Raw genomic sequence first — 12,951 nt, 5'->3', positions numbered from 1 at the left:
ATTTGGCACCGAGCCATGTAACTGGGTTAACACAAGTGTTTATCCAGCGATTTTCTCAAAATTGGTAACTTGGAGAAAATGTTTATTAAACTTCAGTACAAAGCAAGGGGGAAATATGGCTGGATCTCTTCTTTTTAAAAGGCATCATGTTTGTAATGCTGAAAACCTTTTTTATTAGTATTTTTATTTCTTCCACCCCTGTCTGTCTTTTACTGTTTTATCATCAACCTTTTTGCAGCTTACTGTTTATAATTTCCTTTTTAAAGATTAAAACAGGGAAGCATACCAGCTGAAATACAAAGTATATAGAGTGTTGTAACTATCTTTCTCTCTGTCCTGTGTGCTGTCATGAATTAGGTGCAAAGAAGTGAGGACTGCGAATAAAGCTATGTAATTACTACCACCCCCCATTTGGTAGGAGTTCCAACTGCAGCATGGAACGGGAGCCCTGATCTGCAGAGCAGTTAATTTTTGTATGATAAATTACTGTAGATTTTACCTTTGGGTTAAGTACAAGAATCCCTGCAGGCCATCAAGAATTTTTCGTAGAACTCCAGTCAATATCGGACATATTTCTTTATGGAAATAGCAATTTGAACTGCATTTTTAGTAAGGAGGGGCAGGAGAAAGCAGTAGTTTCGCAAAGCAGCAGGAGTTGCAATCAGATTTTATACCTGAAATTGGGAACCTGTTGATTTAAGGTTCAGGAAGCTTTATCATAATGGAGACATTTAGTTTGGATTAATTTTCCTAACCCATTTTAATCTTGTACTGCCCCTGTGGTTAAATAACTAAATGTCTTAATTGCTTAAAAAGGCTCCCATCTCTTTTGGAAAAGGGAAGGTGATTAAATTAGGAAATTTGGATTCTCTGGTGAGAGGAAGAAAAGTATGTAGAAAAACATATTCTCAAACCAATGACAGTGACCCAGTAGTGGGCTTGTGCTTAGTTAATTTTGTAGTTGAACTGCAATTTTATCACCAAATGTAATACCAGGACGGTAATTTTCATCTGGGTCCTTTGTTCTCTCTCTCTCTCTCTGAGGGTGTTACCTGTACCTTCCAATTTCTGTACCCAAGCATGGCTTTGTTTAGAAAACCATAATTTGCAAGAAGGTCTGCCCACTACAAAGATTCATTTAGTGTGCTGTGGATAAATGAAAATTGCAGATTAGCCACTGCAAGTGTGCAGTGACTGTTTTTTGGAAACTTTTTTTTGTCTCTTAGCTTGATACTGAAACTGTAATCCTGATGTTAAAATGTTTTTTTCACAGTATGGAGGGGGAGGGGGAAATAAATGCAAGGAAGCATTAATCTGTGGATATTCTAAACTTTATAGCTTCCCCAGACTAGAGAGGGTGGGCTGAGTCTTCGTGGCCAGGCTGACTTTTGGAAGATTTCACTGTGAGCATTGGCTCTGCCTGTGCTTGCCTGTGCAGGATCAGGGTCAGTGCAGCGATGTTGTGTGCTCATGGCCAGGCTCTGCGTTAGCTCTGTTTCATGTATGTACGTATGTGTGTGTGTGTGTATTTTAAAGGATGTAGCTTTGCTATTTAAACTTGCTAGAATTTGGCCATGTTTCAAGAATGAGGTCCTGAATGGGGAGCAATACTCTCCCCATGGGCTGAGCACAACCTGGGGGCCCCTGAGGCAGGACCAGGACCGGGACTGGTGATGGCCACAGGCACAGCTGGCATGGCCTGGGGTGAGGGTCGGGCTGCCACCTCTCCCTGCCCTGCCTGTGCTCTCAGCAGCCCAGCGCCATTACCCCTGCCCAGCAGAGACCCAGTGCCGGGGACACCCCAGCTTGTCCCTTTGTCAGCATCCTCCTCTCTGATACAGCAGAGTCCAGCCAGAATTGTGGTAGCCACGTCTTGGCTCATCTCTCCCACGCTCTTCCCCCTCCACAGGGTGCCTCTGTCTTCCCCCTTTCTCTGCCTGCTCCCCTCCCACCCTGCTGGCAACAGCAGCAGGGTTTTCAGGGTGGCCTTGCTTGTCTTGACCCCTGGGGCAGCAGAGGAGCCCCTACGAGCTGCTGCCTGAGCTGATAGCATCAGATCAGGGACCAGTAGAAGAAAATGCTGTAACCAGAGCGTGTGCTAAGCATCGACCAACAAAGCAGGGTTTGTATGTGGAGTTTTCTGTACGGGTGCATGTACCTTCCTTCGCAGAAGTCTCCGGGGCATGAACATGGCCCCAGATGACCTTCTTCAGGAATGTTACCCCAGGTGACCTGTTGTGAGGTTTTTCCCCCCCCCTCTCTCTCTCTCTTTAAATGTTTATATACAAAGCAAAAAAACCCCTCATATGAGTTTAAAGCTTTATTTATGGCTTTCTGGTGTTCTCACAATTAAAGTATGGGAATCTAACTCTTGTGGATGTTTGCTGTAGTTGTTGTAAGTTCTCCTACAAACCTGAAGGGTAGCTATAACCTGGCTACGCAAGGGGTGTGTTTTGGTGTTTGTTTTGCTTCTGTTCTTTGGGGGCATGCTAGTGAGAGTGGGAAGATGAACTACAGAGAGTGGACTGTGCTCAGTCATGGGATGGGGCTTTTAGGATTCAGGTGGTAGAGGGGATGTGCGTGGTGAGGAGCAGTCGTGTGGTGTGGTGTGCTGTGCTTGGAAAATCAGGTGCAGAGGAAAGGTGGAGCCGATGCAGCAGTCCCTGACCTCTGAAAATCCAGTGGGGCAAGTGCCCCGCAGGTTTGATGCCCGTGGAAACTGGTATGAGTTTAGGCCTGGCTGGGGGTGGTGGTGGGGGTGATGTTGGTTTTTCCCCAGGGAATAGGAGCAGTTTTAAAAGAGGAGACTGGAATTTTTGCCATGGCTTCCCAAAACAACAGGATAGGGCACTGCAGGTTGGAAAGTGTAATTCAAGCTCCCATCTTCCTGTGCCCATCTGCTTTTTGCTTATGTGGTGTATATCTTTCATTTTTGATGCTTTTTTAAAAATGAAAAGTGGCTTTAATGTACCAAGATGCTGTTGCAACATGAAAATTAATTCATGGTAACAATGTCAAGGTAGATGAGTCTTTATTCAGGTGGGTCTTTATTTCATTCCTCCTTGTGTAAGAAACAGATTTTTGTGTGACTGACTGGAATGCATCTCTCCTGGAGCTTAGAGCTGTTAGGGACAGATATGATGGCTTACTATAATAGATGACTTTGGGGTCCAGAAAATAACAGTCATGATTATATGTATGTGGTTTTAGTAGTACATACATATATTTCAGTGTTATAGGACTAAATTGTGGTACCACTGAAACTGAGCAGGAATTTTGCTGTTTGATTATATTCCAACTCAATATTTTTACTGTATATTGTAAAAATAAATGAATTTTAATAGTGTTTAAGGTGACAGAAGTGTGTCTAGCTGAGCCTGTGACCCTGTTGAGGCAGCAGCGTGGATTGTGCTCCGCTTCATGGTGATGACACACCTCAGTCCAAGGCACAAAAATCCTTGGCAAAGTTTCTTACGCCTGTGTTACTTGGCTAAGCTTAGCACCAGAGCTATGGTGGGTGTTTACTCTCACGTTAGCCAGTGGTGAGGTTGCTTTAATAAATTCTCAGTATGCAATTAAGTTACTTTGCAAAATTCCTCTGAACTGAGGCAGGCGCTCCTGTTATCTGGAGGAGACTTTCATTGCTGAGTATGGGGTAGTGACTCAGTAAAAGTTATCTGTGGAATACTAAATTTGGAGGCGTAACCAGGAGGTTGCTATGATAACAAATATTAGAACTTGCTTTCTGGGAAGTGCTTGTAATTTTTCCATTGATGGCCGTTAAATGGCTCAAGATAAATGAAACGTTTTATTAGAACTAACACGGTCTCCATGTGCTCCTCCAGAGTTTTGCAGACTTTGCTAGTGACGAAGTGAAGAAGGGAAATCCAAATTAGCCCCAGCCATATAAACAGCACACCCATTTTTTTGTTGCTTCTTATTTTTGCCATTGAAATATTTGCTTAACTTGGCTTTTATGCATCTTTCTACGAAATATTTACCCAGTAACTGTTTGTACAAACATGTTTAAAATTCTGCATTGATTTTTTTTTCTTGGCACTTTTAAGAAATTTCCTGATGCACAGCATGATCACACAATTACTGGTAGAGCTTTTATTGTAAGTGGCCTAAAACAACTCTTGTGTGTTTATGTTGAAAATTAGGACTCAAACCCAGAAGCTAAAGGATAACAATACGATGTGTTAATTTCTTACCCTCCATAAAGTGCTTATTTATAAAAGTCCATGTTCTGCAGCTTAGTTTTTACAAATAGAGCTTTTTTTTCCATTTCAAACCGCCTCTGAAGTTGGTCCATATCATCTGTTTTAGAAAAGCTGCTGTTTCCATAAATCTCCCCTAATGTCCCTTAGCCTTTTTTTCACCATTTCTTTACAGTTCCCCAAGGTTTTTTATTTGCTTTGTGAATGACACAATGATCTAGTAATGGGAGCCTAGAAGAGCGAGCCAGGGGCTTGTGAGTCCTCGCCACGGATGTTTTCTGCACGGCTGTGTCCTGGTTTTTCCCTCCCAACTCTTGCTTTCCCATGTGCTCCCCCCCCCCAAGTTACCAGCTCACCTCACAGCTTCACCAACTTTGGGATTTTAATGGGGAGCCTCTGCTGAGTACTTTTCAGGTTTAATGTTCGCAAAGCAAATAAATGCATCATAAAAATCACTCTCGCCTGAGTCTTTGCCTCTCCTAATCTTTTTTTAATGGGGCAGAGTGGGGGAAGGGACCTAAAATCAATTTTTAATCAATTAATGATGCTTTTCCTGAACATCCTCTATGTGTACGCAGCCCTAGGAATACAAGCTAAAACTGTGCTTTCGGGCTTATTTTATTTCATCTCTGGAGGAGCTTTGGTTTGTGTGCATTTCTTTGCTTTGTCCCCTCTTACACTACCTCTCAGTCTCTAGACAGGATTTACTGAAGAACAAAACTGGGTATGTCATATTCAAATAAGGCATGTGTTCAGGTAAGTGCAAGAGTCACGGCTAAGGATGCTTATGCTAAGAGGTAAAATAATTAAATCAGCTTCTAGATGATGTCTAGAAAAGCCCTTCCTTGTTCAAATACATCAGGGTGTGGTGCATTTGGTGGTTTGGGTTTGGGTTTTTTTTCTTTGTATTTTTAGTAGAGATCATAAAATCTTTGGAGGATTAAGTCACACCCTTCATATAAATACATGCAGTGTATTTAAGAGCCTGGTTTGCAGAAATACTGATTGTATTAACTTCAGATTGAACTCGAGGAATAGTTGTAGGTACCTCCCTCCTCTAAGGGAAGATATTTAAAAAGTTGCAGAGGCTTATTAGCTTAAGTGCCTTGTTAGCTGCTTGTGCTATTTTCCATCATAGTGTCAAGGTAAAAATTACTTGGGGAGAAATAATTGTTCCAAGTATGCCTAATTCAGTTCAGTGAATCTGACACCTCCTCTGTCATCTGTATTTATTTATAAAAATGAGAGAGAGTTGGGCCCCTGTCAAAAGCAGGGGAATATGTGATGGCACTGCCTGTTACAGGAACATTTTATTTTGTTAAAATGCTGTAGCGGCTTGCGAGCATATTACAGAAAAGATTTCTCTAATTGTGTTGGACACCTCGTGGCAGTTTTAAGTCCTTTTGCTCCCACCATGAGGTAGTGGAGATGCAATTCACTCTGAGATTGTTTTCAGCGTAGCTTAAGAAATCACTTTATACTTTCCTGTAATGTATGTAGCTATCCTTAAAACTGCTGTTTTTAATGAAACTTCATTTACATCTTCTCCCACTGGAGACAGCTGTAGGTTAGGACTAGCCTGACTAAGCTGTGCCAAAGGTAGGAGTAAGGAGTTTTTTACATGCTGATTAATTCTCTTTCAGTCCTTTGGGAATATCTGGTATTGCTTAAATTGATTGCTGTAAGCAATATGGCAACATTTTTGACCTTCTAAACTGAAATTCAGCAAAAAAAAAAAAAAAAAAGATAAACCTCCGTATTTCAGTTTTACATAACCGTACAGTTGAAATACAGTGATAAAAAAAATACAGAGCTGTCATCTTCTGTAGTGGTGGTGTTGGCTGGTGATCTTAAACCCTTTGACAGAGATGGAGTCGGAGAACGTGGTAGTTGTCCATCCCCTGCATGGAGAAAGTATTGGGTGAGAATCTGTTTTTCTTTCTCAGTAATCTGACTTCTGATCTCTCCCATGGCCTAGCTTTGTGAATCACAGCACCCATTCCTTGCCTTCGTTAGGTGTTTCCCATCTGCGCTGTTGTGTAACTAAAGACAGAGGTAGCTTCCAATACGCTTATTTTTCTACTCAAGCGCGCCTGTAGAGCTTTGTGGGGAGCGCTAAGCCAAGGCCGTTTGTTGCTTTCTGCAGTTAACGTACAGATGTGGGGTGCCAGGTGACCGGGAGCAGGCCTCGAAGGGCAGACCGCTCAGCCGTCCCCCTTCGCCCCAGCTCCCCTCTTCCTTCCCTCCCCCCCTCCCTCCCCAAATTCCCCCAAGATATGATAATGAAGCAGGTGCCCTGTATTGCAGCTTTGTGCGAGCGTGAGAAACGGCAGCAGGTTTAGAAAAGCCGGAGCCGAGGAGGAGGAGGAGGCATTTCTTCGTAACCTGTCGGCAGTCACGTCAGTCACGGCCGTGCGGGCTGCCGGCGCACCGCACGACCGTCCAGCTGCCCGCGGGCGAATAAAGCGGGGAGCGGATTTGCCGTGCCCCGAATTAGCCCGTTGCGACCGTGGGACCCCGCGTTAGGGCCGCGGACGGCGCGGAGGAGCCGGGCTGCGAGCTGTGGAGCGGCGGCCTGGCGCAGGCGGGCGGCGGGCTGACCTCCCCGCCGCGGAGCGGCCCCGGCCGGCGGCAGGCCCGGCCGCCTCATTGAGATTCAGGGCACAGGCGGCGCCGCCGCAGCTGTACGCTGAGGCGGCGGCCGAGGAGGCATCCAGAGAGGGGCCCAAAAAAATCATCAAAGAGCCGGCCCCCTTCGCTGCGCCTCTGAATAGGCAGGCAAACCAGAGGTCCTCCTCTCTCCGCGAGCCTGTTGGGAAAGGCATTAGCATAACCCCCTTTTTTTTCCTTCTTTCTTTCTTTTTCTTTTTCCTTTCCCCAAGCTACTGAAAACCTGGCACTGTGTTTAAATATCTTGTTTTGACAGTTTGCTGAGGGAAGGGAAGAGTGCTGCACCAGCCTGGTGGGTGTCTGTGCAGCTATTTAAAAAAAAACAACACCAAAACATATTTGAACTGAGAGTTTTCATTCGGGTCACCCTAGACTTGTTTAATTGTTTGGTGTCAAGTCGTTAAGATCCAGAATTAGCTCGCTGCGTTTGGAAAGGGCTTGCTTCCAAATGCTTTAGAAATGCAAAGGCGAGTTTTCAAGCCCTGCTTTCTTTTTCCAAATCTGTTTTGATTTCAGCTGATTTTGAAGCGAGCGGACACATACCCTATTTACTCGAGCAGCAGAAACTAACTGTAAATCCACGTCCCGCTCTCCAGCGCGCACGAGATGGCAGCTCCTGAAGGCTTCATGTCTTTAAGGAAGCTGGCATCTGTTTTGCCAAAACCTTATTAGGCCACCAGGATGCAGACCACTTCTCGCAGCCATTGAAGTCTCAGAAATGAGTCATTCCGCCTTTCACTGGTGGCACATTAGCGCTGCGATTGGCATAGCTTTCGCGTTTCCCTCGGATGGTTCAGGGCTGTACAATCAAGGAATGGCGTACGTCTTCGGAGCGGGTGGGAACGTAGTGAAGGCTTGCGTAACTCAAAAGCGCTAATATTTTGAGCGTTAACCTTAATTGTAATTAATGGCGCTACTTCTGATGCTCAGAGCAGAAAGTTTAATGCATTATTTATCCATAGATTTGTGGTAGCCACTTGAGTGCATTTAATATAACTGAGACCTTGTTTTCAGTCGGTGCTCCTGGGCTTGTTCTGGTTACTTTGGGGCATAAGAAAGTTAATAGTTGGTCCAGTGCTTTTGTAAATATCAAGGGTATCATTGGATGCTGACTTGGTTAACCTAATGATTTTTTTTTCAAACCATTGGTATGTATGAGTTGATTAAAAAAAAAAGCAGAGGCTTCTTAAATATAGTCTGTTCTGAATTAAAGGGTGTGGTGTTGGCTTTGAATGAGCTTGATGCAGCAACAAGCATGCAGCAGTTGGTAAATAAAGATGGATTTTCTTTTGTTCTGCTGGTGCTTGCTGCTCATTATTCTCCACTTACCCCGTGAGCTTCCCAGGGAGTGGCAGCTGTTTCTGATGTTAGACACTCTATCAGTGGTAGACAGCTCCAGATTCGGTGAGATACTGTTGTGGGGAGGAGAGGAAAATAACCTAACCCTGCATTATTGTAAATCCTCAGTAGAATTAACTTTTCATGAACCAAAAGAGTTTTGTGTTTAACTTTTTCTGAAATATTCAGGCGTAAGCGTGCTTTGCAGTATGTGTTACTGTGAAAAAGCTTTTCTGGCATGAGATGGATTTACATTCTAAGTGTGTGTTAAGTATTTTAATGTGCAGTATGTGGGGGCAGACACAAGGCAATAAAGGGAAATCGGTCTATAACAATCTTCATGTATATTTCCAGATATATACAGTTTGGGAATCTTTGCAATTTGGAAATTGCTTGGAGTAAACAGAATGGTACATAAAGATTTTAAATAATAAAGCTAGCAAGCTACAGAGGAGTCTATTTGGTTCCAGGATTTTATATGTAGGATTTATAACCCATGCTTTTGCTTTCCTGTCTCTGCAGTGTTAGCATTCTGTTACTGAAAACAAAGAAGGCTGTGCCAGGGCATTACACAAGCAATGAATCACAGAGGAAAAAATGTTTTGCTTTGTAAATTGTTCACTTTTCCATGGTGGATCATTATTATTATTTTTTTTTTTTTTTAGTGTTGTCTGATAGAATTTGCCACACATGCTTGCATTTACTGCACTCGGTACAATTCTTCTAGTGTGCCTGCATAAGTACTAATATTAGTGACTTCAAGTAACTTCTTGCTTATGACTCTTAAAACCAAAACCACAACAGGAACAAAAAACACAGGGCAAAAATTGAAACAGCTCAGTTCACTCCTCAGGCATGACAGCTTACTGAGTATATCAGAGGAAGGAAAAGGTGTTAATGTTTTTCGGTCAGCTTTGTCCCAGCGATTCTACGTAATTATTTTTTTGTCTGAATTGACAAACTTTTCTGTGTAAAATACTCGGATTTGCTGTCATGATCAATGTGGTCCTTCTCACAGGTTGTAGGAAGTTTATAGTGTTTTAGCTAATCATACAAATATAAACTTGTTTCTTAAGAATATGCACTTTGTACGTTTTCTCGATGACTATGTTAGTGAATCTGTGTTTCAGAACTTCGTAGAGGAACGATAGTTTGCTCAGGCTTGAATGTAAAATTATACTTGCAGATTTTCTGATTGGGAAGTCACACACGAGGCAACGTCTTGCCACTTTGCTGCAAGATGCAGAATTATAACCTCAGTGTGTTACATAGTAAAATTTATACCACAGATGCTGCAGTGTGCCTCATACTGTCCTTGGCAAGAGCAATCATCAATAATATGTATGCTTGCCATATTACAGGATTCATTAAGCTCCAGACATGTGGAAAAAGAAGTTTAAAATCATGTTACTTATTTGCAAATTAAAAAGGTGGATCAGGAACCAGAACCAGCTAAAGCAATGGGTAAGGGAACGTCCAAGTAGAATGGTCCTTGCAAAATGCCTGGCAATAATGAAATCCTTGATTTTTCACACAGAAAGAGTGAAGAAAGAGTGAGTGTGGAGGAGGATGCTATATATGTATGGAATACACCGTTTTAAAGACTATGTGATTAATCCTGTTAGATGATATGTTTCTAACAGAGAAACAGATTGGTGGAATAAAGCTGTAAGAAAGTATGAGAGCCAAACATAAGCATCTAATCTAAGAGGAAGAGTCTCTTGTGACAGTACAGTGTAATTTTGTGTAAAATCATGCATACCTCACTGAAAATAACCAGATAATAATTTCAGAATTGCAAAAAATAAATGTCTGCTCTGTAAATACCAATGAGGAAGACCTGTAGCATAGATTAGGGAGTAAGGGAAATGGAAACTCTCTGTCTTGCTCCTTTTCAGATATCTTTTGTCCCATCCAATCTGGATTTAGTCCTAAATGCAGGTATGATAAGGGGTATGAGATGGTTCCTAGGTCTCCTGGGTCTGCTTTATGCAAGAGAAGAAAATACCAACGAGTCAGGTACGTAACAGTGCGTTCCAAAATCGTGATAGTCCAGGCAGCCGCCTCCCCAACCTGCTTACCTGGCAAACCCCTCGGCAAGAGCTAGACTGAACGCGCCATGTATCTTCTTGTCCCTGTAGTCACATCTGTGTGTAATAGTAATGAGATTGCAGTAATCTCACTGGTCTGGGCTGAGTTGGACTGGTAATTTAGATGTTGAAAGGCTTCATAATCTCCTAGTGATCCCAGAAACTTTTCAGCTTTTAATTAAGGTCAGAATTAAAAAGACGACGACAACAAAACCTTCTACATTTACTGCCTTGCTTATAAATGTTAAGCCATGACAGCTATAGGTGAGTTCTTCTGAAATTCCTAAAGCGATGATGACACTTTTGTAAACTCCTTATAGGTTAGTATAACACTTGCAGCTGTAACAGACGTCTCTAAAAGAAAGACTGGAAGGTTTGTGCTCACTCCTTTTCCTCTCATCTTTCTTGCCTCGCGCCCTGTTTCATCAGTGCAAATGGATGTTTTCTGCAGACGTGGCCACTGTTGGAAAGGTAGCTCTGTGTAACTCTCCTCTGGTTTTGTAACTCTTAGTTTTTTGCTTTAGATTAGCCTTTGTTAAGCTTTTAATTTTCTAAACAGGTGAAAGCAGCAGGTAGGGGTGTGCGTGCCCTTGGCCGTGTGGCGTGGGTGTTGGCGTTGCTTTGTGCTTCTGTGTGCAGGAGAGAAAAGTATGAGTCTGAACGGAGAAGAAATGGCACAGCTGGTGCCCGAAGCAGGTTGAAACTGCACCACAGAAGGAGAGGAGGTCTGTGGGGAGAGGAAGGAGGCAAAGCAGCTGCAGAGGAGTTCCTGGGGCAGGGTGCACATCGCTGGGAGAGAAATTACTGGCGGAGGAGAGCCGAGCAGCAGGCAAAGAGGGTGTGAGTGGAGCCTGGGAGAACAGGAGAGCAGAAGGTTGCCAGAGCCGATAAATCTGGAGAGCCTTTTCTTCTCACTGCTCTTGGTGGTTGTTTGAAGAGCTCGCCAGCAGATGAAACCGTGGGCACTGGGTACCAGCCGCTGCAGGGGCAGCCTCGTGGGGTGCGCAGGTGTGCTCCTGCTGCGGCAGACCTGAAAGAAGCTTGGCTCCTAGTCTGCTCCCTCGTCCTCTTCCTGATGCTGAACAAACAAACGAGAAACCATACTGGAGGGAGGAGGGTATAGCTGCTGCCCAGCTGTGGGTGCTTTGTAGTGACCACTTCTTTTTTTAATTTTTTTTTTTTTAAATCAGTTGTTTTTGGGGTGAACAGAGTTGGAAAAGTGTGGCTGGTACCCTGATTTGAATAGCGCCTTGAGTGAGGCTTTTGTGAATGAGCCAAATAGAAACGTTACTGCAGGGCTTTGTAGGACCTAGAGGCCCAGCTTGACACCATGTAAAGCTATTTGAGGTTCTGGAGAGACTGCCTGAGAAGATGACAACATGGACATTGAGCAAAGGGGGAAACTGAGGCACATTGACAGAGTCACCTAGGAAAGCCACAGGTGGAACGCCTGTCTTCCTTCCCTGAAGCCCATCTGAGTAAATCCAGTAAATAACTGAGGTTTTGATCAACTCTTTTCTTTTTATTGTACGGCTGGAGATTTTGAACGTGGCTGTAACACAGTCATGCGAGTGTTACCTGTGCAGATTACTCAGATGCGCAGTAGCGTGGTGTGAGCAAGGGATGTTTTCTGTGACAGAGGTGGAATATCTTTCAGAATAGGTGTTTGTTTTCTTCTTTGTGGTGGCTATACATCATCCAGTGTTTTCCCTTTCATATTGTGACACATCATCTCGTGTTTCATGCTTGAGATGTTGTGAGAGGAGTGAGTGATGTTATGTAACTTAAGCAGAGAATTATCATCTTAGGTTCTAAAAGTGACTGTTGGTTTGATAAAGCAGTTGACTAATTAGTAAATTACCCATTGTTGTTTAAAATACTTGCGCTGCAAAATGTAAATGAAAAAAATTTCTCCACTTGTCAGTATGAAAAATGACAATAGCAAAAATAATACATAGGACATCTGCTCTGATTTTTTTAAAATTTAAAATGCATTTAAGGCAGATGTTGCAGAATTTGAATGGAAATCGGAGTAGATGGAAGAACAAAACATAGCTGTTTACCTTTTATGAAGTCCCATTTTTATGGTTAACATCACTAGCAATATCTGACTCAGTGCCTGTATTTTTCCACTGTTTGTATGAGAATGAACTGAATGTTCTTAAAACTGCTGCTATGTCAGGATGACATATAGTTTCAGTATTAAAAAAAAAATAATAATTGTTGGTGAGTCAGTGTTTCGGGGTGTTTTCTGATGATCTCTCCCTTTGCCCATCCTTTCTTTCCAGGAGAATACATAAAAACATGGAGGCCGCGGTATTTTCTTTTAAAGAACGATGGCACGTTCATTGGCTACAAGGAAAGACCTCAGGATGTCGACCAGCGGGAATCGCCTTTAAATAACTTCTCAGTAGCTCGTAAGTGTTTTTACATACTCCCTCATCCAGTTTGGGGGTTGATGTCTTCTTGTAGTCATAGCGCCCATAAGCTGCATCAGTAACATCTGCCCAGAGCGATGTATCTAAACACTAAATGTGTTTATTTAAGATGTGTTTCTCAGGAGTGACTGTGATGTGGACATTTGATGCTCTGTTTTTTTGTTTTTTGTTTTTTTTTTCTTTTATTTCTTTTCT

General features: G+C 42.9%; 1 protein-coding gene across 2 annotated transcripts in view; it reads left to right on the top strand.

Annotated features, from left to right (window-relative positions):
* AKT1 (AKT serine/threonine kinase 1) overlaps positions 1-12,951 on the top strand; it is a 74,970-nt gene that overhangs the window by 26,951 nt on the left and 35,068 nt on the right. For both annotated transcript variants that reach the window (XM_072863814.1, XM_072863815.1), the window contains one exon: positions 12,607-12,735. In XM_072863814.1, the coding sequence (XP_072719915.1) occupies positions 12,607-12,735 (129 nt within the window). The remainder of the gene's footprint in view (positions 1-12,606; positions 12,736-12,951) is intronic.

This window comes from Ciconia boyciana, chromosome 6, assembly GCF_034638445.1.
Source record: "Ciconia boyciana chromosome 6, ASM3463844v1, whole genome shotgun sequence".
Lineage (NCBI taxonomy): Eukaryota > Metazoa > Chordata > Aves > Ciconiiformes > Ciconiidae > Ciconia > Ciconia boyciana.
Note: the sequence above shows the minus strand (reverse complement) of the source record. Positions and strands in the feature narration are given on the sequence as shown.